We start from the raw sequence: 23496 nt of genomic DNA on the forward strand, positions 1-23496 counted from the left end.
TTTGTAAGGCTTACAGAACATTGCTATAGCAACAGTGAGTGAGGAGCTACTTCAGTAAGGGAGGGAGGAAGAGAGAATGTGTATTAGGCTGTTCACTATAAAGCAGCCTATGCTGGATCAGCACTCCAGGGACAAGCAGGGAAAAGAGAGAGAGAGAGAGAGAGAGAGAGAGAGAGAGAGAGAGAGAGAGAGAGAGAGAGAGAGAGAGAGAGAGAGAGAGAGATCAAGGTAAGTGGACGGAACTAAAGTGCACAAGAGAGAGGGTGGACTGTACTGAAAGAGCGAGAGAGAGAGAGAGAGAGAGAGAGAGAGAGAGAGAGAGAGAGAGAGAGAGAGAGAGAGAGAGAGAGAGAGAGAGAAAGTGCAGTATACAAGGACAATCTCTTGAAAGCAAAAAGCAAACCAATTTGCACACACCTTGATAACTGTAACCTGAAGTCTGATGAAGATCTGGAGTTGGAGTTTAAGTCTGAAGAGTTAAGAAAAGAACTTAAGGTACGTACCAACAATGGTGGATTATTGTAATGTTTTCAGCTGCTACAGTATCTGCAGTAAAATGTATTTAATGATCACACTTTAATAATAACTTATGAATTATTCATATATAATACAATACAAATACTAATGTCATACAGAATGATTCAATAGAGTAGCTGATATATTAAAGCCAAGTATGATAATCATCCCAACCAACCAGGTCATTTCCATATGACAGATGATTTCTTTACTGGCTATCATCTATCTATCTATCTATCTATCTATCTATCTATCTATCTATCTATCTATCTATCTATCTATCTATCTATCTATCTATCTATCTATCTGTTAATTAATGTTGTAACTTTTACTACAGATGGTTACAGCTACAGATCCAGTCAGATCTTTTGGGATTATATTTCGCTTCTTGTGTATTAAAATTATACGTCATGATCACTGACGATTTAAGACATAGAATATAGAATTTTTTATATGTTACACAAAGGACACTCAGTCTCAGATTTTAACTATCTTGAACTGAGTACTAACCATCACCTATATCACTCTCATCCACATGCCTCGTCATTATCTGTTCACACGTCCGAGCTCTGTTCACGCTCACTTTACTTGGGAAATTATTGATGATTAATGCAGTCACTTCTGTTATATTGACTAAATTTCTTTCCCATGTCATCTGTACAGAGTGTATGAATACTCCGATGACAATATTACAAAAATATCACAGAGCTTTTAAGGGTTGACTTCTGATTATAATTTCATTTGCTTAGGCTTATGTCCATTGTGTCCACTGACTTTGCAAATACTTGAACAAATCATGGCACTCATCAAGGGAGTTTAACACACTTACTGTACCAAGCAAAAACAGTCAGACTACCAGACATTAAGATTAAGATTTATTAAGATTGAATCATTTCTGTCATGTAAAATGTTTATATTTTCTGAAAATAGAGAATACAAAGTATAAGTAGGTAAAAAAATCAAATTAGCTATATTTGTTTTCCCCTGATGTGTTTTTCCCAGGCCACCAGACATATAGTTAAATGTCACGTGACATGAAAACTACTGTAACCCATAATCTGAAACGTCCCCGTTGTTTTTTAGACGTTTTGTACAATAAATACACAGCTTTTCATAGCATGCATGACGGTTGCATAACTGGGATTTTAATATGTAGTAAATCCACACGTGTAACTTCATCGTTCCAGGCGCAGTGTGCGCAAAGTTCAGCCATGTCGTGGTTCGGCTGGAGCGAGCCTCAGTACCGGAGCGCGCGGCGTGATCCGGTTGAGATAGTGACGGACACGCTGATGCTCGAACTCAGCTGGCAGATGAAAGAGACGGAGCGGCTGCAGCGCGAGCGCGATAACGAGTACCGGCGGCTGCGCACCGGTGTGGACTACAGCTGGCTGGTGAGCGCACCGCGCGTGTCCTACGACATCAGCCACGGAGAGAGACTTGCGCTCGAGGACCTGTGCAGCAAAATACATCCATCCTACTGCGGATCCGTGATCCTCCGGTAACCACAGACTAAATTTATCATTCATTTCTATATAATTCTATACACATATATTCACCAAATTATCTCAGACGCACAACATACGATTCCTGTAAAAATAAGACTTGTATTAAAACCATGGCATCATATGTTTTCACCATCTGAGTAATATATATGTATGAATTAATATACTAATGCATTTACTATCACCTAATGCCAATTATGAGTAAACAATAGTTTTATATAATGATCTATTATTATAGAATTAGATTAGATTAGATTAGAATTTTCAGTTGTTCAGAAACAGATGATCATCAAAAAGGAGTGTGTGAAAAGTAGTCCATGTTTTCATACTGATATGTAAATAAGCTAGCAAGGTGATTTGGCCTTAAGGTACAAGGATATTTGTCATCATCATCATCATCATCATCATCATCATCATCATCATCATCACCTTCTCTGTTTCATGTTTTATGTGAATATTTATGTGTGGTTGGTTTTACTGATTATCCTAATCTTGTTTGAACAGCTTGTTGCCTAGACATGTGCTGTAGTCAGTGCTGATCTTTTCAGCTATATTCCAGAGGGTCTAATCTGTGATCAGTGCTAATCTTTTTGTGCTCACACACCTGGAGCTCTATAACAATCAGGATTGTTTGTATTCACCTTCATTGCCATTACAAGAATATAGATTGGGAAGTTAAAAAATTAATGTTGTATTACTATAAAATTAAAATCTAGGAAAATGGATTTATTTGTGGAAATGAGACATAATGGCTATGAATGCGAGAGCAGTATGTAGTTTGGTACGTACGGTTACCTTCAACAATTCATAATTTCATAATTTGGCATAAAAGAAAATGAAACCAATCAAAGATGCTGAGATAAATTATGATAAAGATAAAGATGCTTTTATAAATTCAGAATCATAATTTATAAATTCATTTTTTTCCACTCACGCTCTCAGAAGAGGAAGATCTTTGTTCATGTCTAGGAGGCACATAAACACCAAATTAATGTAGGGATAAAACCTTCCATGGTGAGCTATTTTAAGGCTCTCTAAGAACATCTAGACCTCTTGATGGTAGAACGAGTGGCTTTACGGAACATTTACGTTTACGGCATTTAGCAGACACACTTATCCAGAGCGACTTATGTTTCTTTTTTATACAACTGAGCAATTGAGGGTTAAGGGCCTTGCTCAGGGGCCCAGCAGTGGCAGCCTGGTGGATGAATCAAACTCACAACCTTCTGATTGGTAGTCCAGCACCTTAACCATTAAGCTACACATGACAGAACTGTTATAACCTTTGGCTTTAATGAGGTTGAAAGCTTTTTTTATATGCAAAGGCCAATTAGCTGTTGTTGGGCCTGGGATAGGTTGAATTTTGTAAATTCCATTGAGAAAATGGATCTGAAATATTCTGTAGAGATTCTATCTGAAAAAAGATTCTTTAAAACATTTAGGCAACTCCCTTTCACCATTCACCATTCAGGTTGTAAATCACTGTATATTTCTAAGTCTAATAAATGAAACACTCAAATAATTAACATGGTTAATTGCTGTATTAATGCAGCAAAAGACACAAACTATGTGACATCTATTCAGACTAGGAAAAAGAAATGTGATTCGTACATACAGTAGAAGACATTTCCCTGTTACATAACAAGCATAAATTTATACTTTAGCACAAACCCATCCTACACAAACACCCACCCTCCTGGAACAGCTAACCATCATACAATGAGTGTCAGCTTGTTTTGTTACTAAATCAGTATAGTCAATACACTGAAATACTGTTATATGGAATATTCTCTCCAGGTACATTGTTCCTCAGTGATATTTTTATAGCACTGTATATTATATACGGGCACCTAAGTGATCTTAAACCAGATTCTTTTTTCTTGGCAGGTTTCGTCAGGTTCTAACAGAGAACGAGCCAGAGGTGCAAGAGGTTTCCGGGCTTTTCCGTGCTGTTGTTCTTGAGACACTGGAGCGCATTCAGGAGGAGAAGGAGGCACAGCACTTGGCTCGGCAGTGGAATAACAAGCGCTCCATCAGTCTGTCCATGCTTACGTTTAAATCCAGAACAAGAATAAATCCATTTGGCAGCTCTGTGGCTCTAACCTCTAGCAGTTCTGGATTAGAGGAAGTCCACACCATATCTCAGGATGTTGAAAAAGGACTTGGACACACAGCTGAAAAAGCACAACGTGTGTTTAGCATGCCTGATTTCAGACACAAAGGCATTAATGGCCATGTGTGATGGATGTTAGGACTCCCAAAACATAACTTTATGAATGGAGCTGCACAAAGGATTAAAAAAAAAAGATATCATAACCATCAAACATCATACAATGTTCTACACATCACTTTCCATGTTCTAAAACACAACAATAACATTTTAATTTCATTTACTACAGAAAACTACAGTAAATATTTCTCTGATACCCTCATACTGATGGTATCATAACACTCGCACTTACTGTACAATGTAAATGCCATGTGTATGGTTTAATGATAAAATTTATTTTAATGAAATCTGTAGATTCTCTAACAGTTTTGAATTTCATTGAAGGATGTTTTCTGGGGCTGGTTTATAAGACATTTAGGAACATGTACTCAATAAACTACTTTTAGTAATAGTAATATTTTATAAATAGTAATATTTTATAAATGTTAATGATTCAGTATTAGTGTAGTTGTTTTGGGTGTCTGTGTATTGTCAGTGAGCTGTAAGCAATTCAAACTCCATCTTCAGTAAATGTAAAATGTGATTCATTTTATCAAATGATAAATAAAACTGATGAATGAAATTCTCCATTTAAACCCTTCTAATGATGACAGATAAGGGTCTGTGTATATGAATTGTGATAGATGAATTGTTTTTACTTTATTACAGCTAATGTACGTTAATAATGTAGTTGCTACCTTTGTATTTCATCTGTTAATAGTCAAGTCAGGCTTACCGAGCAGAGTATACCAGGACAGTTTACATATGAAATGCTTGAGATGATACCGAGTAAGCTGCTCATATTTTAGAACATAGAGAACAAGAGCATAGACAAATAAGCACATTAAACCAGTTTGGGGTTGTTGATCGGAGTTCAAGCCCCAGCACTGCCAAGCTGCCACTGTTGGGCCCTTAAACAATCCCCTTAACCCTCACAACTCCAGGGCTGCTGTATCATGGCTGACCCTGTACTAAGATCCTAACCTTCAACGTTGGGATATATGAAGATAGAATTTCACTGTGCTGTAATGTACATGTGACAAAATAAAGGCTTCTCTTTCTCCCTTTTGCTTTGTCACATGGTGAATTTGCATGTAGGAATTAGCCATTAGAAGATGAGTAAATTGTGGCAATTAATGCATACACATGGTCAGCAGTAATAGTTAAATAGGCTGTGGTGCTCAAGTGATGATTCACATATCTTTTTTTGTTAGTCAAGTTTTAGTAGACTAAAAGCCTCGTCATTTTAGTTTAGTTTTAGTCAAAAGAAAACTCAAGGTATCTTGATCAAGTTTTAGTCGACTAAAAGTCTTTTAATTTTAGTCTAGTTTTAGTAAAAAAAAAAATTAGTATTTTTTTAAAATAACATTAGTACTGAGATTATTACTGATAAACATTTCAGTAAAAAAAAGTGTTTCACATATCTCAAACATTGGTTAAATGTCATAATTACCTGACAAAATACACTTCTTGAATGATTTTTGTTGAATGCAAATGTTAAACGTGTCTGTTTCCCGTCAGTTATGATGACACATTCTGACTTTTTTGTCAGTATCATTGTACTTAAAATGCGACCAAATATCGAGCCTCTTCCTTCGACCTACAGTAGCATGTCGTCGGGTGTTGTGTTTTCAGCAGTTTCGTGTTGAGACACAGGCGTATGAGACCTGTAACTTGAGCACAGCGCGAAGCCGCGAACTCGTGCTGAATATTTTAAAGGCGTAACAGCTGATGAAAAAGCAGAGACAATTGTAGACGAAAATGAAGAGATTTTATCTTAGTTTTTATTTTATACAAAACATTTTCGTCTCGTCTTTTTTCGTCAACAATAATGCATGTTAATTTAGTCTAGTCAGCGTTTTTGGACAGTGGTGCAATCTTGTCATCGTCTCGTCTTAGTCATGAAAAAAAAAAAAAGGTTGTTGACGAACATATTTCGTCTCGTCTCGTCTGACGAAATTAACACTAGACCAGACTGCGTTTTTTCTGGTCTTCATCGCTAAAGTTTGGTGGAACTTGTGTCCACTGTAGCCTAATCTTTCTGCACAGGGATGTCAGCTGTTGTAGTACATCCACCTCGAGGTTTCACATATTGTGCATTCTGAGATTCTCAAAACATTCTGACCATTCTCCGTTGATCTCGAACAGATCATCAACAAAGCGTCTCAGTTCTACAGAACTGCCGCTCAGTCAAAATCACTAAGATCACATGTTCCACCATTCTGATGGTTGATGTGAACATTACCCAATGCTGCTAGCCTGTATATGTTCTTTATGCGCAACCGTGGATTGTTTATGTATTCAATCTATAACCGCATATACAAGCAACACAGATTTTGATTTAGGTTGAAGTCAGAGTCTAGGTAATGGTAAATACCTTTGACTTCACTTTCAAATTAATTTACTGAATGATAATTAGTCAGGACTAACAAGTGAAAAGGCACAACATCGAAACAAGAATATTTTCTTTCTATCTATATGCCTTCTAGATCCTCAAATAAATCCAATTGCACATTTGGAACGATTTGTTTTTATTTATCTAAGAATCCTTACAGACATCAGCATGTTATCAATTTTTACCAATTTAAACATGACAAATAACACAGATTTTCTGAATGCTGCACTATTGTTTTATATCACATTTATGTGCCATCAGAATTGTATTTACTGATATTTTCTACACGTCCACTTTTTCTACATGTCTAATAAGTTTTTTAGTTGTCCGTTGTAAAATGTGAAATTAGGGGTATTGAAAAAAAAAACAAAAAACAAAAAAAAAACAAGCAAACAAACAAAAGAACAGTCTGTCTTGGATTAAAAAAATATCACTTTTTTTTTTGTTTTTGTATCTTTATCTTAAAAACCTGGGCAGTCTTATTACAGTAATAGTGGTCTGAATTCGAAAGTAGGTTAAAAGTACGGTACATCACCCTCATTAAGTTCAAAAAAGCAAACACATACAAGAGTGACGCTTCCTAACAGGAATATAATGCGAGTACTGGATGTTAACAAAATAATATAGAAAGATAAGATAACAAAATAAGAATTTTCTCCAGTTGTGGTGAGCAGCATGAGGCCCCACAGTGCGGTCCATTACAGGAAATAACAGGCATTTCCCTGAGAGCTGATTGGCCAAGACAAAGTCAATAAAAATAAAAAATAAATGAATTATGGGGAAAGTAGACGCACAGAGTCTGAATTAGCAAGTTGAATTCAGAAACTCCAACAGTTCAGCACGGTTCTTGTCTCTCTGAAACAAAGATAAAATAAATAAAATTCAGGTTTACATAAAATACAAAAAAAACCAACAACAGTAGAATCTGTGTAGTTCACATCATCACACAATATAACAGCAGCACTTAATGGTACAGAAATACAAGATAACTAAGTTGATGACTCACTTGCTTGTCCTTCTTTGATTTCTTCACCTTCATTTTGATCTTCTTCCCTGAGATCATGCTGTACTTGCCACTCCGCTTCTTCTCCTTCAGGTACTGCAACAAAAACACACATCAGCATGATGGGGATTTTATTTTTGAACTCCAATGTAGATTATATTGTTATTAAACCATTACCTTTGAAATCTGAACAGGACCAGAAGAATCTTCATCTCCTTTATGTTTCTTGTCCTTCTTTCGTTTCCGTGATTTGTCTATTTTCTGTTTCTATAAAAAAAAATCAATCAATGAAGAACACTAAACGTCTGTGTGTGTGTGTGTGTGTGTGTGTGTGTGTGTGTGTGTGAGAGGTTTAGGACACATGAGGTTAACTGTGCAAAACCAGTGAATGACTCTGTGAATATTTATCATCGGAATACTGAACTTTGCACAATAATAAAAACATACCTTTTTGCCAGGCTTTTCCTTCTTCCTTTTCTTTGAAACTTTTTGTTTCTTTCGGTAAGAATCTAATGAGAAAGCACAAAAAGTGATGTGGCAACTTTCCCCCCACATCAAAGCTACAAGTTTAGTATAACTTCACAAATATGCATGTGGCTAACATGAATAGAGTGATTGCATTCATTCATTTTTTACTTTATAACTAATAGTTTGCAGCAGTACATCTACTCCAGAGTAATGATTAAAATGACATCTAACATTTCATGCATACTATCAATTCCTCCCACTTTGGCACTGAGACACAGAGGCTGGCCATCTATCTGTAAAATCTGGTGATTTTGGATTTCTGGAATACTAAACTAGTGCAACGGCTCCAATTATACATCATAATAATGTCCTCTGTAAATCAGCTGCTCTGCTGCATTCTGCACGTTAATACAAAGTTTGTTCAGTTACATATGAACTCACCACTGCTACTGGAGCTGCTCCTGCTGCCTGAAGAGTCACTGCTAGAAGAAGAGTGAGATGAAGATGAGGACGAGGAGGAGGAGGATGTTGAGGAGGAAGATGAACTGACCGAGGAGGATCTGCTTCGGCTGCGTTTTCGCTTCTTTTCGTCTCTTCCTGTCAATCAATCCAGGCAGACAAACACCTTTCAGTCAAATTCTCAGTACTTAAACCTGATCTTGTTTATCCAAGAGTCATTACAATACTGAGACAGATCTGCAGTTCAGGTTTGGGAACCTTGTGAAACTCTAACACATACTGCTAGTTGTTGTGCGCTCTTAATAACGGGATGTTGGCTCCTGATTTCCAAGACCCTTCAATAGTCTGTGCGTTTGAACAACAGTTGAATCTTGGTTTACAAATGCAAGGACCACCAGTCTAAAACAGAGCACTATGGCATATACACATATATCCCCTCACTCACAGTCATACCTACGGGTAATAGTGTAGCTAATCCACACACCATATTTTTGTAAAGTGTGAAAACAACAGAACCCACACAAGCAAGTATAGATCTGTAGATTGTGTAGCTCTCTCTGAAATTTATCTTACTCACACCCACACCTTACTCTATCACACCTACTAAACCAAGTCAAATTCTGAACTTTGTATTTAAAGCAAGTAATCACTACAAACGTGCAGGGTGTCTCTGTTTCATAAACACCAACCTCTGCTTCTCGATCGTCTCCTCTCTTTTGAGTCTGTGCTTGACCTGCTTCTCTCCTTGAAATCCACTTTCGCAGACTGTTAAACATAAACACTTACATTTACTCAAATGACAAGCATTTTAGCTTAAAATTGACTTATAAAAGAGGCAGGATGTAATCCATTTGATTGAATTCATATCCATTGTACTTGTATAGCACTTTTAACAACAGACATCAATCCCTAATTAGAAACCAGAGTGGCAACAGAGGCAAGGAAAAAAAAAAGATGAAACCTTGAGAGAAACCAGACTCAAAAGGGAAAACATTCTATTCTGTGTGAAACTAGACAGTAATCATACAGCACTAAAATATACCTATATATATATACACACATACATACACACACACATATACACATACATATATATACGTGTGTGTGTGTATATAATATGTTGTACATATGCTACATATATATCTGCACTTGTCTATTTGCACAACTGCATCACTTCTGTTAGATGCCAAACTGCATTTCGTTCCTGTGTACCTGTACTATACAATGACAATAAAGCTGTATCTATCTGTCCATCTATCTAAAATATATTGAGAGGATGATCACTGAGGTATTTTCTCCAGCACACACTAACATCACAACTCTGAAAGGGGTCTGTTATATAAAGGTGCTTTAAACTAGAGGTGTTTATTTAGAAAGTGCTGTTGTGGGTGCTGGTTTTCATTCCATTCAAGCAGGAGCTACACCCAAAAGTTCAAATAACGAATAAGTGTAAGTTTGCAAAAGAGGCTTGTCAAATAATCCAACATGTGCAGTGTTTTTGTTTTAATACGAATCTGCTGGCGATTTAACTGGAACAGAATGGAGTTTTCATTTAGCACAATGCTAACGCTAATGCTAATGATATTTACACCTTACCATGGTGAAAAAGGAAAGGTCTGTCTGGATGAATCGGTGTAAATCGTGACAAAATCGCTCCTACTACTCACAGAATACCTGCTACATTATAGAAACATTTTACTTTTCTTTAATTCCTATTATATTTTTTTGATAATATGGCTTACTCAAACTTTCAGTAAGACCAGAGCGAAGCCATTCTTGTTAACCCGTTTTCCCGTCATTCTTTGCGGTTAAATCCCAAATCTCTCCCTGCGCCCTACATTTGTGCACTGCGTTAAGGCTAACCGAATAGCATTCGAGGGAGTACCTAGTACACTACAGGCTATTTTATAAACCCTCTAAATGCTTGTGCTTCTTCTGCGAACTGCTCGCCATGTAACATTTGTTGTAGTGCTGCCCTCTACAGTCCCTCTACGGTATTGCATGAACAGACTGGCCTGAAGTAAACATTTCCATTACTTTCCTTTATTCGACAAAATGGAGTAGTTCCTCTTCGTCTACTTCTACTTCTGTTAGGGGTCACCACAGCAAATCATCTATTTTCACTTAACTTCTACTCTCGCACCAATTAACTTCATGTCCTCATTTAACACATCCATATATCTCCTCTTTGGCCTTTCTCTTGACCTCTTACCTGGCAGCTCCATCTCCCCTGCTGAAAAATCCAACATAAACCAGCATGAATTCCATGCTGGCCCAGGCTGGTTTTTACTGGTTCATGCTGGTATAGTGCTGGTATAATGCTGGTATAGCTGGGTATGATCTTTCTGGAATGAGCTTTATGGGAACAACCTTTATTTTTGCTTGTGTGTGTTTTTATTTAACACATTAATATAAGATTAAAACACGATATATTGGAATATATTTAATTATAAGTGGTACCCACAAAATGATAACATTAAGCTGGATATTGTTTTTATTTTTTTTATTAGTTTATTCCTCTTGTGCAGAACTCACAATGCACACATACGTTGTTGCTGTAGTTTAATTTTCAGGATTTGTTGGGTTTTGTTGCACATTTGTGTGTGTGTGTGTGTGTGTGGTCAAACTGCAAAACACAAACAACTCAAATTACTAAACAGTATTGCCCACATAACCAAATGCAATTTAGAACTAAATGCAACATATATTCTATGAACATCTTGACAAACAATATAAAAACAGCAAACGTCTAAACATCAAACCTATGCATTAGCATTAGCAATAGTTAAGGCGCTTCGGCGCTAATTACAAATAAAGAACTAAATAATAACTCAAAAAATATCAATTCACTTAAACAACATAAATCACTCACCACGCTGGGGAATATATACAGTAGTTTTGTTTTTTTAAACTGGAAATTTTATACACGTTCTAACAAAGTTTAACTAAACAACATTGCTTTTCTCTCAGTGTCCTTTTTTTCTCTAACTAACCTTCTTTTTTTTCTCTAAGCAATCCCATGAGCTAGCGTCCTTAAAGGGGCAGCACCCAACATCCCGGCCCCAATGACCCAAACAGGTCATTCAAAAAAAGGAAGGGTGATGTCTCCATTAAGCTATTTCAACTGAGAAGAGTCAACTAAGAAGACTGGCTTCCAGGAGGCAGATTTTGTCAGCCGGACGGTTGAAGACACCTGCCTGTGTTTTCACTTCCACAGTACGCACAAGTCCATCTGCACCTGGATATACTTGAGTAATCAGACCTAATGGCCAGTGATTGCGTGGTGTGTTTTCATGCAGAATAAGCACAAGATCTCCTATTTGAAGATTCCGCTTTGGTTGTAGCCATTTTTGGCACTGTTGCAATGCAGGTAAATATTCCTTGAGCCATCTGCACCAGAAGACATCTGCCAGATATTGCACCTGGCGCCATCTATGTCTGTAGAGATCTTGTTTTATGAAGGCTCCTGGAGGTAGAATTGGACCAGAACGGAGTAACAACAGATGGATTGGTGTGAGTGGTAGAGGAGCTGTTGGGTCGTCTGAGAGTTTAGTGATTGGTCTATCATTGACAATAGACTCAACACAGCAAAACAGTGTTGTCAACCCCTCATCATCTGGTGCCTGCTGTGCTAGGACAATGCTTAGAATGGAACGGACGGTGCGAATTTGTCGCTCCCAAACACCACCCATGTGGGAGGCGGCAGGCGGATTAAAGATCCATTTTACATTGTTCTGTAGCAAATAATCAGAAATCCTTTGTTGATTCCATTCACTAATGGCTTTCCGCAACTCTCATAATCCACCGACAAAATTAGTCCCGTTATCCAAGCGTATTTCTGTGGGTGGGCCTCTCCTAGCAATAAATCGCTGTAAAGCATTGATGAATGAGTCAGTATCGAGAGTGTATTCAACTTCCAAGTGGATGGCTCTCGTAGTGAGACATGTAAACAAACATCCATACCTCTTGAGTTCACTGCTTGCCTTCTTAACCAAGAATGGCCCGAAGTAGTCTACACCCACACGAGTGAATGGAGGCTCCCCTGGTGTCACCCTAGAGTCAGGCAAGTCTGCCATTTGCTGGATTTGTGGCTTGGCTCTTAACTTGCGACACTGTAGACATGACTTGAGAGTTTGGTTAATGACAGCACGTCCCTTTAGTATCCAGAAACGTTGCCGAATTTCTGCAAGTACCCGCTCTGGACCTGCATGACCCAAGCGAAGATGGTAGTGACTGATAATCAGCTGGGTGATGTGATGATTGTTAGGTAGGATCACTGGATGTTTAGCCTCAAAGGGAATTGGAGCACGTGTTAGCTTCCTCCCACACGAAGGAGTTGGTTATGTTCATCCTTAAAGGGTTTAAGCTTGAGAAGGGAAATGGGTTTGACTTGAGAAGATCCAAAAGATGCAGTTTGTATGTGGTTGAGAATGGCCAACTCTGCTTGTTGGAGCTCACAAACAGTGATGGGGTCAAAAAGATGCACTCTTGCTTTCTTGCGTAACAAAGCCTTGACACGCAACAGGATAGCAGTAGCCCTTTTCAATCGATGCCAACTGGAGTATCGCTCCAGTAGTCTGTCTATTGCATTTTTCATCACTTGGTTTGGTTTTATGTTAGCTGCATAGACTTCTTTGGCTCCTTTGATCTCTGCTTCCTCCGACAAATCATTTATGATAGGTTGAGCAGGCCAGTGTTCCTCCTCAAGTTGTAGAAAGTGTGGACCAGATCCACTGTTCACTCGACAAAATCTCTCCCATATTCATTCCTCGAGAGACATCATCCGCAGGTTTAGAAGTAAAGTCAGTGTGTCTCCAGTGGCATGGTTCTGAACTCTCATGTATTTTTGAAATGCGGTTGGCGACGAAGGTCTTAAAACGACAATGCTTGTTGTTGATGTATTGAAGTACGATAGTACTGTCTGTCCAAAAGAAAGTCCTTTCAATTGGAATTTCCAAGTGCCGCTTGATATGCTGATCCAGCTCTGTAGCAGCTACCGCTGCTAGTAGCTCCAGTCATGGTATACTAACTGGCTTGATTGGTGCAAGTCTGGCCTTCGACATCACCAGCCTGCAAGTGCCACCAATCCTGATGTATGAAACAGCACCATAAGCCAGTTCCGAGGCATCGGAAAAGTGATGGAGCTGGGTAGCTAACAAGTGACTAGTGGATGTTGATCTGAGACATCTTGGAATTGTCAGTGCTGACAACAGAGGCAAGTCATTTAACCATCTGCGCCACTGTGCAGCCATGTCCAGCGGTAACTCCTCATCCCAGTCGACTTTCATGCAGCACAACTCTTGGAAGATCGCCTTTGCTTTGAGTACAAAAGGGCTTGCAAATCCTAAAGGATCATAGATAGAACTGGTAGTGCTCAATACTCCTCTTTTTGTTGCAGGTTTGTCCACTGCCTTGATGTCAAAAGTGAAGCACTCTCTTTCCATATCCCAAAGAACGCCCAGTGTTCATTCAAATGGCAAATCCTCTATGTCTAGGTTTACCTCATGCAGTGATTTTGCCCAGTCCTCAGCTGGTATTGACTTCATCACTTCCTTGGAATTGCTTAACCACTAGGTTAATCTAAAGCCTCCACAGGCGAGCAGTTCCCGGAGTTCGGAAGCAAGTTTGATGGCAACCACCTCTGTTGATACCGACTTAAGACAATCGTCGACGTAGAAGTTTCGCCTCACCGTTTCCACGGTAACATCAGAGAAGTTTCCAGAGTTGTCTTCAGCCACTCATTGCAAAGCAAAATTAGCCGCACTAGGACTTCAGACACCTCCAAAAAGGTTTGCTGTCATACGATAATGTTTAGGTGGTTTGTCCGGGTCGTTATCTTCCCACCACAGAAAGCGAAGCACATCTCTTTCAGCTGGTGGCACTCGGACTTGATAAAACATGCTCTCGATGTCTGCATTCAGAGCAACTGGTTCTTGCCTAAACTTGAGAAGAACTCCCAAGTAGCTTGTTGGTAAGGTCTGGGCCTTGGTGAACATGATCATTTAATGAAGTACCTTGGTAACGTGCTGCACCATCAAAGACAATACGAACCTTTTCAGGCTTGCGTGGATGTAGCACTGGATGATGTGGCAGATACCACACACAACCTTCTTCTATGTTGAAGTCAACGACCTCTTCTGCGTATCCTTTCAGCAAAGAGTCTCTGATACCTTCTGTATACTTCTGACGCAAAGTTGGGTCTTTCTTTAGCCTCTTTCCTAAAAGGTCTAATCGATGTTTGGCCATTGTGTAGTTATTAGACAGTCGTGGTGGATGTTCTTTGAAATGGATTGGGAGTGTGTAGTGACCATCTTCTTTGACTGATAGCTTGTTCCTTAAATCCACAACTTGCTCGTCAACTTCTAACAATGAGTCTGTGTTCACATGCACTGGATCATCCAGTTTCCAAAACCTTTCAAGAGCTTGTTGTAGAGAGTGGTCAGCTTGAATGAAATTGGCAGAAATTGATGTTGGACCATCAGCTACTGGTCCATGGAGTGTCCACCCCAGGCTAGTCAGAATTGCATAAGGCTCGCCTGACTCACCACAGCGTGTGTCACAAGGAGCAAGTATGTCTGGTTGGTCTAGACCTATCAACAGGTGAACTTCATCAACTAAATCAACATCAGGTAAACTAATTTCATCTGCAATTTCCCTCAGATATGGCCACTACAACACCTCATGCTGTGTGACTAGGTTGTCCAGATTTATATTCAGGTGATCCCGACAGAGCACTCCCTTCATGAGGTAAGAGTAGTTCCCAAGTTCTGCAACTTGTAGTTCCACTGCTAGCGTGACTACGTTGAGATTTTTGGTCTCTATGGTGTTCAGTTTAATGTTCATTTTGCGTGACTCTAGCTTTAGAGCATGAACTAGCTTCTTAGAAATAAAAGTCCCATTAGAGCCACTTCAAGCAAAGCAAAGACATTCATAGAGAAACGGTTGTGTTTGTCTGAAACCACTACTGGCAAGATGGGAAGTGCAATCTTCTTCTGACTGACTTCAATTAACTTTCTGGTAGCATGTGCTTGAATGACATGTGGCGGGTCAGCAGCTGCTACAGTAGCTTGATTAGTAGATTGGCTTTTGCCATTTTTAGAGGCTACGATAGCAGAGTGCAGCCAACTGTTTTTTTCCACATCCAGGCACTTTGCATACCCAGCTGCGAGTACAGACTGCGCTACGATGACCTTTCATGAAACAGTTCAGACAGAGTTGCTTTCGTTGAACAAAGGCCAAACGCTCTTGAACAGACAGCGCTCTAAAAGCTTGACATTGGTTCAGAAAGTGTCCATCAGTGCATTTTGGACACTTAAATGTTGATGTTGTCTTTGGTGTGGATGACGTGGTGGATTCATTAGTAACGGGCAATGTTGCGAATGTCTGCCTTTTATTATTGACACTTGACTTGGTACTTGATTTAAAACTTGTTGGAGAGTTTTGAATGGCAGGACTAAGAAGATTCCTGAAGATAGGATCTGCTCTCTTAGCAGCTTCTGATTCAACAAGACTGACTATGTCATCCAACGGCTGGACTTGATGATCTCGTAGTTTATTGTGAGCCATTTTTTCTAAGTCTTCAGGTAGCTTTTCTACAATTTGCAGCAAGGTGCGTCCACTATTCAGCTCTTCCTCACACTTCATTGCCTTTAAAGTGTCTCTGCAGCTGCACAGAACATCAGCGAAGCTTTTCAACTGCTTGCTGTCTTTAATGTCTTTGTAATTAAGCACCTTGTCAACCCATGCTTGCGATATTGCATATGGATTTCCAAACCACCTTTTCAGAATAGCCATGGCATCTGCATAGCCCAGGCTAGAGTTGGGATTGTACAAGCAATACGATATAGCATCTCTAGCTTGGCCGACAGTATACTGATGCAGTCGAGTGAGTTTCTCTTGATCTGGCACTGTCTCTTTATCTATCACAGAGGAGAACAATCTCATGAACAACCAGTATTTTAAGGGTTCTCCGTCGAACTCAATGATGTCAACAGGTGGTAGATGCATGGAATCGATGTGTGACTGATATTGTTGTCTTGACAGCTCTAGTAGTTGGCATAAAGAATTCTCGTTCATTGTTGAGAAGGATGGACGAAAGTTAAGGGATGGGTTACCTGAGACAGGAGTTGAAATGTCTATTTATCATTAACTCAGCCTTTTGACGATTTTCCTCCATCTCAGCATCTTTGAGTTTCAGTAAGCCTTTCAGTGCATCCATTTCACATTCAACATGCTGAAGTTGTAATTTAAACTCTGCATGCAGACGTTCATCCTGTTGAGCGATTAGCATGGAAAACTGTCTCTTTTCTTTCTGTCTTAGATTTTGTAGCCCTTGAAACTGGGTAGATAGCTGACATTGGAGGGTTAACACCTTCATCAAGCACTGGCTCTTCCTCTTGGAAATTAAGTGCATCTGAAGATTCAATGCTTGGATCCTCCATTGATGGCTTAAAGTCGTCAAGCCAGCTCAAGACTGTGTTGCAAGTCTTGAACATCACGCAGGACCGATGTTAAATAGCCCTTAGAAGCATCAAGGTCATCATCATCTAATGTTTTTTGGTATGTGTTGTGAATCTCATGAAACCGTATTACAGCCTCATCCAAAGCAGCAAGTTTAATTTCCACCTCTTTGGGCTGGTTACAGTTCATAGAAGTTGTAATCTGTGTCATCAAGCGTGTCACCACAGCCTTTGCAACTCCACGTTGACGCTTGAGACACATTTGTTGTTGCTCAGGTGTGGTAATTATATCTGAATCGTCCTCCATGTTGTCATTAATCTTCTTAATTCCTCGTGTTTGACTTTAATGTTACCCACAAAATGATAACATTAAGCGGGATATCGTTTTTATTTTTTTTATTTGTTTATTCCTCTTGTGCAGAACTCACAATGCACACATACGTTGTTGCTGTAGTTTAATTTTCAGGATTTGTTGGGTTTTGTTGCACATTTATGTGTGTGTGTGTGTGTGTGTGTGTGTGTGGTCAAACTGCTCAACAACAACTCAAATTACTAAACAGTATTTGCCCACATAACCAAATGCAATTTAGAACTAAATTCAACATAAATTCTATGAACATCTTGACAAACAATATAAAAACAGCAAACGTCTAAACATCAAACCTATGCATTAGCATTAGCAATAGTTAAGGCGCTTCGGCGCTAATTACAAATAGCGAACTAAATAATAACAACTCAAAAAATATCAATTCACTTAAACAACATAAATCACTCACCACGCTGGGGAATATATACAGTAGTTTTGTTATTATCTTTTTTAAACTGGAAATGTTATACACGTTCTAACAAAGTTTAACTAAACAACATTGCTTTTCTCTCAGTGTCCTTTTTTTCTCTAACTAACCTTCTTTTTTTTCTCTAAGCAATCCCATGAGCGCACCGTACTAGCGTCCTTAAAGGGGAAGCATCCAACAATAAGTGTGTTATTTCTTTTGCTCCCTCTTTTGAATAAAGAACTGAAATAACAAAGCTCAAAAAGTTTTGAATAACAAAGAATAAAAACATTTAAAAATCGTTCGTTAGGGAAAAAAGTGTCTCCACAAATTAAATATAGTAATACCAACAAATGTTGACTTCCCGGGCTCCATGAGGGAAGCAGCATATAAATCATACAGAATGATGGTTTATGGTTTTTGAAAGATATATAAATAAATATATATATAATCCATTTGTCTCTCCCCCGTGAAGTTGGCACCCCATAAAAAGAAATAATCACCAAAACTATGCCATTCGTTTGTGCTACGTTTGTGTTGATTTGTGCCGCAAAAACGAACGTTTGTGCTGGTTTGGTGTTTGAGATATTAAACATTATTTTTTTGACCGTGTGACGTCACTTTCCACCCCACATCGTCCAAATCGCTCAAAACCGGCTTAGTTCGTTTGTGCTCGATTTGTGCCCATTTGTGCCGTTAAAACAAACACTGTATCTGTTTTCCTTCCTGAGATATAACCAAAATATTTTCGGGAACTGTGACGTCACTCTCCACTCCAGTTCGTCTAAATCACACAAAACTGGTGTCATTCGTTTGTGCTCGATTTGTGCCGTTGAAATGAATGTCAAGTATATTTCCCCTTCTTAGAAATAGCAAAAACAATGTGGAGCTGTGACGTCACTCTCCACCCCGTGCCGTCCAAATCTCTCCAAACGCTGGCGCTCGTTTGTGCTCGATTTGTGCCCGTTTGTGCCGTTAAAACTAACCTGGTATCTCCGAGCCCTTCTTAAATCTAATGGTAAAAATACTTGTTTGGGACTGTTACGGAACTCTCCACCTACTATCATCTAAATCGCTCCAAAAAGGTGGCATTCGTTTGTGCTCGATTTGTGCCGGTTCGCGCCGCTAAAATAAACATGGAATCTTATTCCCTACCTTAGAAATAACAAATACAATTTGTATATTACAGTGTGATGGCAAATGTCATTGTCCAATAAATATTTTAAACAAACTTATACAAGTCTGAATATATTGAATGAAAACTCGGAATATATTGAATGGAAAGTCTGAATATATTGAATGGATTCTGAATATATTGAATGGATTCTTCATCAAGGCGCACCCGATATCACTTGTGTAAAGTTTCCCAAGTCAATAACTCCTGAGCTAAACGCTCTAATTACACAAATAACATCTCTTTTTTATAGTAGTAATGTAGAGAGGCAGCTACAACCCAATTTTCCTCAATATCAGCTTTCCTCCGCGTTGGAAAAAATACATAAGTCTCTATGTGCGAACACCTAAGAGACAGATTCCAAGGGACCGTCCCTTCTGTCTCTCAAGGGAATCTGTCTCTCAGTCGTCTGCACTATAGAGACTTATGTATTTTGTCCACCGCGGAGGAAAGCTAATTTTGAGGAAAATTGGGTTGTAGCTGCCTCTCTACATTACTACGATAAAAAAGAGGTGTTATTTGTGTAGTAACACCCTTTAGTTCAGGATTTATTGACTCAGGAAACTCGAATCTGTGAATATGCGGTCAACTTTACTTAAGTACCCCTATTTACATATCTAACAGACACGGATTAAGATCACTAATTTGGATCTCTTTTGGTGTCCACTTCACTACTGTCTGCCTATTGTCTGATGCTAGGTAGGTGGGTTAATATGGGTTTGTAATAGCAGATTTGGTTGTAAATAATTTCATTGTTATAAACTTTCAAATTACACTAGGCCGTCTCACTGTATCCAAAAGACACATATTGCTGCTGAATTGACAGTTGTAAGACTGGTGACTTTGTTAAATTTCTTTAAAACTGCAAATATCTGTCTTTTGGATACAGTGAGATGACCTAGTGTAATTTGAAAGTTTATAACAATAAAATTATTTACAATTTACAACCAAATCTGCTATTACAAACCCATATTAACCCACCTACCTAGCAGCGAATAAATTCATCGCTGACTCAGTCATTCTGCTTAAAGTACAAAATATCGGGTGCGTCTTGATGACGTCAGGATTCATTCAGTATATTCCGAGTTTTCATTCAATATATTCAGACTTTCCATTCAATATATTCCGAGTTTTCATTCAATTCTCTCATGAATAATTTCCTAAACGGCATGCCATAATATATATATATATATATATATATATATATATATATATATATATATATATATATATATATATATATATATATATATATACGTGTATACTATGGCATGCCGTTTAGGAAATTATTCATGAGAGAATTGAATGAAAACTCGGAATATATTGAATGGATTCTCCAAAACTCGGAATATATTGAATGAAAATTCGGAATATATTGAATGAAAACTCGGAATATATTGAATGGATTCTCCAAAACTCGGAATATATTGAATGAAAATTCGGAATATATTGAATGAAAACTCGGAATATATTGAATGGATTCTGAATATATTGAATGAAAACTCGGAATATATTGAATGAAAACTCGGAATATATTGAATGAAAACTCGGAATATATTGAATGAAAACTCGGAATATATTGAATGGAAAGTCTGAATATATTGAATGGATTCTGACGTCATCAAGGCGCACCCGATATCACTTGAGTAAAGTTGGCTGCATATTCACAGATTCGAGTTTCCCAAGTCAATAACTCCTGAGCTAAACGCTCTAATTACACAAATAACACCTTTTTTTTTATGGTAGTAATGTAGAGAGGCAGCTACAACCCAATTTTCCTCAATATCAGCTTTCCTCCGCGTTGGAAAAAATACATAAGTCTCTATGTGCGAACACCTAAGAGACAGATTCCAAGGGACCGTCTGCAAAGTGCAAAACCGGGTTTTCGGGCTTTGCAGACGGTCCCTTGGAATCTGTCTCTCAGTCGTCTGCACTATAGAGACTTATGTATTTTTTCCAACGCGGAGGAAAGCTGATATTGAGGAAAATTGGGTTGTAGCTGCCTCTCTACATTACTACGATAAAAAAAGAGGTGTTATTTGTGTAGTAACACCCTTTAGTTCAGGAGTTATTGACTCAGGAAACGAATCTGTGAATATGCAGCCAACTTTACTTAAGTTCCCCTATTTACATATCTAACAGACACGGATCAAGATCACTAATTTGGATCTCTTTTGGTGTCCACTACACTACTGTCTGCCTATTGTCTGATGCTAGGTAGGTGGGTTAATATGGGTTTGTAATAGCAGATTTGGTTGTAAATAATTTTATTGTTATAAACTTTCAAATTACACTAGGCCATCTCACTGTATCCAAAAGACACATATTGCTGCTGAATTGACAGTTGTAAGACACAATATGCCTGAAGTATTGGAAAAGTCACGCAAGACTGGTGACTTTGTTAAATTTCTTTAAACCTGCAAATATCTGTCTTTTGGATACAGTGAGATGACCTAGTGTGATTTGAAAATTTATAACAATAAAATTATTTACAATTTACAACCAAATCTGCTATTACAAACCCATATTAACCCACCTACCTAGCAGCGAATAAGTTTATCGCTCACTCAGTCATTCTGCCTAAAGTACAAAATATCGGGTGCGTCTTGATGACGTCAGGATTCATTCAATATATTCCGAGTTTTCATTCAATATATTCAGAATCCATTCAATATATTCCGAGTTTTCATTCAATATATTCCGAGTTTTCATTCAATATATTCAGAATCCATTCAATATATTCCGAGTTTTCATTCAATATATTCCGAGTTTTCATTCAATATATTCAGAATCCATTCAATATATTCCGAGTTTTCATTCAATATATTCCGAGTTTTGGAGAATCCATTCAATATATTCCGAGTTTTCATTCAATATATTCAGGATTCATTCAATATATTCCGAGTTTTCACTCAATTCTCTCATGAATAATTTCCTAAACGGCATGCCATAATATATATATATATATATATATATATATATATATATATAAAGAAAGCCATGTAAATGATAGGAATATCCAGAATGTTTTTCTTTATTAAAAAGTGAATTGCAATTCTCTAGAAAATTGTCTTGGTCTTTATTTAACTATGAATATGTACTAAGAAATGTGATATGTAACAAATGGGTTTTGTTGTGGTCTTGCTGGGATTATACTAGCTTCATAGACAGCATGTTGACCAGCACACCAGCATCCCAGGCTGGTCGGCCCGCACGCCAGCATCCCAGGCTGGTCGGCCCGCACGCCAGCATCCCAGGCTGGTCGGTCAGCACACCAGCAACCAGCACCTAATGCTGGACCAGCATACCACCATCCCAGGCTGGTCGGCCAGCACACCAGCAACCAGCACCTAATGCTGGACCAGCATACCACCATCCCAAGCTGGTCCCAGCATGCAAAACATACCTTATGCTGGACCAGCAATGCTGGTTTTTTAGCAGGGTCCAACATCCTTCTACCAATATAACCATCTCCCTCCTCTGTACATGTCCAAACCATCTCAAGCTATCCTCTCTGTCCTTGTCCCCAAAACAGCCAACCTGGGTCGTCCCTCTGATTTGCTCCTAATCCTGTCCATCCTTGTCACTCCTAAAGGGAACCTCAACATCCTCATCTCTGCTACCTCCATCTCTGCCTCATGTAATGCAGTGCAGCTTCTTCTGACCTTTTCTGTACTTCTCCATTAACATTCTCAAGCAAAAATTGCATTCTTAGTGTTCTTTTTGGGTATGAAGTCATACTGCTGCTCACAAATATCCACTTCCTTTCTTAGCCTAGCTTCCAATGCTCTTTCCATAGCTTCATTGTATGGCTCATCAATGTTATACCTCTCTAGTTGCTACAACTTCCCACATCACCCTTGTTCTTAAAGATCAACACTAGAACCCTTCTCCTCCATTTCTCAGGCATCTTCTTACTCTGTAAAATCCTGTTGAACAATCTAGATAGAAACTCCACTGCTGTCTCTCCTAGACACTTCCATGCCTGTACAGGAATGTCATCTGAACCAACAACCTTTCCACTCTTGATTCTCTTCAGAGCTTTCCTCACCTCATCCTTTCTAATCTTTGCTATTTCCTGCTCTACAAAATTCACCTCTTCATTCATTCATTCATTCATTCATCTTCTACCGCTTATCCGAACTACCTCGGGTCACGGGGAGCCTGTGCCTATCTCAGGCGTCATCGGGCATCAAGGCAGGATACACCCTGGACGGAGTGCCAACCCATCGCAGGGCACAAAATTCACCTCTTCCTCCTGTTTTTCCCTCTCATTTTCCTCATTCATCAGCTCCTCAGAATACTTCTTCAATCTTCTCTGCACACTCTCCTCGCATGTTAACAACTTTCGATCTCTATCTTCTTTTCTATCTTTCTTCTCCTCTTCTTCCTGACCATCAGAGACATCTTACACATCCACCACCACCACTTTGCAGTCACTAATATCTCTCAGATTACCTTGTCTACATAGAATGATGTCTACATGTGTACTCCTACCTCTACTTTTATATGTAACTCTATGTTCCTCTCTCTTCTGG

The 23496-nt window shown here is 38.7% G+C and overlaps 2 protein-coding genes and 1 pseudogene across 2 annotated transcripts; 1 reads left to right on the plus strand and 2 right to left on the minus strand.

Moving 5' to 3' along the window:
- The first annotated feature begins 362 nt into the window (after positions 1–362).
- rd3 (retinal degeneration 3, GUCY2D regulator) lies at positions 363–4850 on the plus strand. The gene is made up of 3 exons (XM_060864992.1): positions 363–495; positions 1704–2014; positions 3906–4850. The coding sequence occupies exons 2-3, from the start codon at positions 1728–1730 to the stop codon at positions 4258–4260; spliced, it is 642 nt and encodes a 213-aa protein (XP_060720975.1). The 5' UTR covers positions 363–495; positions 1704–1727; the 3' UTR covers positions 4261–4850.
- A 1891-nt stretch (positions 4851–6741) lies between these two features.
- On the minus strand, positions 6742–10365 carry si:ch211-22i13.2 (uncharacterized protein LOC553945 homolog). Its single transcript, XM_060866335.1, has 7 exons — positions 10149–10365; positions 9242–9317; positions 8535–8690; positions 8073–8134; positions 7803–7892; positions 7629–7721; positions 6742–7477 (listed from the first exon to the last, which is right to left on the minus strand). The coding sequence occupies exons 1-7, from the start codon at positions 10149–10151 to the stop codon at positions 7427–7429; spliced, it is 531 nt and encodes a 176-aa protein (XP_060722318.1). The 5' UTR covers positions 10152–10365; the 3' UTR covers positions 6742–7426.
- Positions 10366–13255: 2890 nt separating this feature from the next.
- On the minus strand, positions 13256–13996 carry LOC132842426 (uncharacterized; annotated as a pseudogene).
- Between the last annotated feature and the right edge of the window lie 9500 nt (positions 13997–23496).

This window comes from Tachysurus vachellii, chromosome 3, assembly GCF_030014155.1.
Source record: "Tachysurus vachellii isolate PV-2020 chromosome 3, HZAU_Pvac_v1, whole genome shotgun sequence".
Lineage (NCBI taxonomy): Eukaryota > Metazoa > Chordata > Actinopteri > Siluriformes > Bagridae > Tachysurus > Tachysurus vachellii.

Coding starts and splice junctions, on each gene's coding strand:
- rd3 (XM_060864992.1), top strand. CDS start 1,728: ATGTCGTGGTTCGGCTGGAGCGAGCCTCAGTACCGGAGCGCGCGGCGT. Junction 2,015..3,905: donor TGCGGATCCGTGATCCTCCG/GTAACCACAGAC, acceptor TTTTCTTGGCAG/GTTTCGTCAGGTTCTAACAG.
- si:ch211-22i13.2 (XM_060866335.1), bottom strand. Junction 8,691..9,241: donor GAGACGATCGAGAAGCAGAG/GTTGGTGTTTAT, acceptor ATTGATTGACAG/GAAGAGACGAAAAGAAGCGA. Junction 7,478..7,628: donor AATCAAAGAAGGACAAGCAA/GTGAGTCATCAA, acceptor TCTTTGTTTCAG/AGAGACAAGAACCGTGCTGA.